Genomic DNA, 1665 nt, shown 5'->3' on the forward strand with positions numbered 1-1665 from the left:
ATTTTCTTCTTGTTTCTCATTATTTTCATCTATAAAATTAATTTTAATATAAAATTATAATTATAATATAATATAATTATAATTATGAATATAATATAATATATTAATTATAATTAATATATACCTTCTATATATTGATTGTTATTTATTTTTTCTTTTAATAATTGTAATTCGTTTGAATTTACTGTAATAAAAAAAAAATAATAAAATTTAGATTCAATATAAACAATCATTTACAATGATTATTAATTTTTGTTTTATTAATCATGCAATCATTTATATTGAATTTTATATTAAGAGAAGAAAAAATTATGAAAAATTATATTTCAAATATCATCATTTCGTAATTTTAAAAAGCACAACTTACAAATAAATTTAGCTAATATGAATTCATCACTTGAATATTTTTCAATATTGCTTATAATATTTTTTAAGCGGTAAGTTATGTTATGCATTTCTATTTTACTAATCTTTGAGAATAAATTATACTGTTTATCCCAATAAAATTCCAACATGTGCTTATCACAAGCATAATATAATTCTTGAAGCATCTAAAAACAATAATAATTCATATGAATAATACAAATAATGAAAATTATAAATTTTTTATACATATTGATTCTAATATTATATATTATATATATCATTACACATATATTTTTATATATTATATCTTACTTTAAATAAAAATAATGTAAATGGTATTTTTTCGAGATCATTTTTTAATTCTTCTATTTTATGTAAAAATAAAGTTTCTATGAAATAACTTGCAATACTTTTCCAATTTTGTGTATCTCTTAATTTCTAAAAAAACACAACAATGTCAGAAATGTTTTGTAATATTAAAATTAAAGTACATAATTTATTAAACAACCTTTATTTGACGTATGACTGGTTTTATACGACCATATTTAGCAAGAATTTCTTTCTCTTGATAACTAAAAGAAAGTCTCCAATAAAGATTTTTATTATTAGAATCATTATCTGTTAATGGTAATGGAATTGCAAACCATGTTTCATTTCGACACTAAAAACAAAAAATTTTTATAATATAAAAATATTTTTATTTAAATATAATAGACATACAAACATTTTGAAGTTCATTAAATTTTGAAGTAAAATGATTAATGCAATTTATATGGAAAGCTAATGTTGGAGCTAAATCAATATGAATATTTTCAGTTTCATGTGGCATATTTATTATTATTGTATATGCAGGACCACTCTCTATTATTTTGATTTTTATCTTTTGATTATTTACTATTAATTCATATTTATCTTCAACTTTTGGTAATTTATTAAGAACTTTAGATAGAATTCTTTGAATCCAAAAACGAAATTTATTTGGATTTAAATAGCCAGAATCAATAATATTGTTATATATTCTAAAAAAAAAAATAATATTTTATATAAAAATATAATGAAATTGTTTATATATTATTATATAAATTATAATAATTATAATTTATTCTTCAACTTTTTTCCTTTATCTGAGAGAAGATCATATTTAGGTGAATTATACATAGATGATTGATCTATTTGAATTTGGACGGAACCTGGCCTTTCTGAATAAAACTGGATGGAAAAAAAATTTTCATATCATTAAGAATTATATTATATAATTATATAATATCATTAAGAATTAAAAAATAACTTAAGATTATT

General features: G+C 18.0%; 1 protein-coding gene across 1 annotated transcript; it reads right to left on the bottom strand.

Moving 5' to 3' along the window:
• Positions 1-326: 326 nt before the first annotated feature.
• On the bottom strand, positions 327-1539 carry LOC102671149. Its single transcript, XM_031514778.1, has 5 exons — positions 1478-1539; positions 1091-1385; positions 875-1027; positions 679-804; positions 327-551 (listed from the first exon to the last, which is right to left on the bottom strand). The coding sequence occupies exons 1-5, from the start codon at positions 1522-1524 to the stop codon at positions 327-329; spliced, it is 846 nt and encodes a 281-aa protein (XP_031370638.1). The 5' UTR covers positions 1525-1539.
• Positions 1540-1665: the final 126 nt, after the last annotated feature.

The sequence above is a fragment of the Apis dorsata genome, unplaced genomic scaffold (genome assembly GCF_000469605.1).
Source record: "Apis dorsata unplaced genomic scaffold, Apis dorsata 1.3 scaffold_1184, whole genome shotgun sequence".
NCBI classification, from domain to species: domain Eukaryota; kingdom Metazoa; phylum Arthropoda; class Insecta; order Hymenoptera; family Apidae; genus Apis; species Apis dorsata.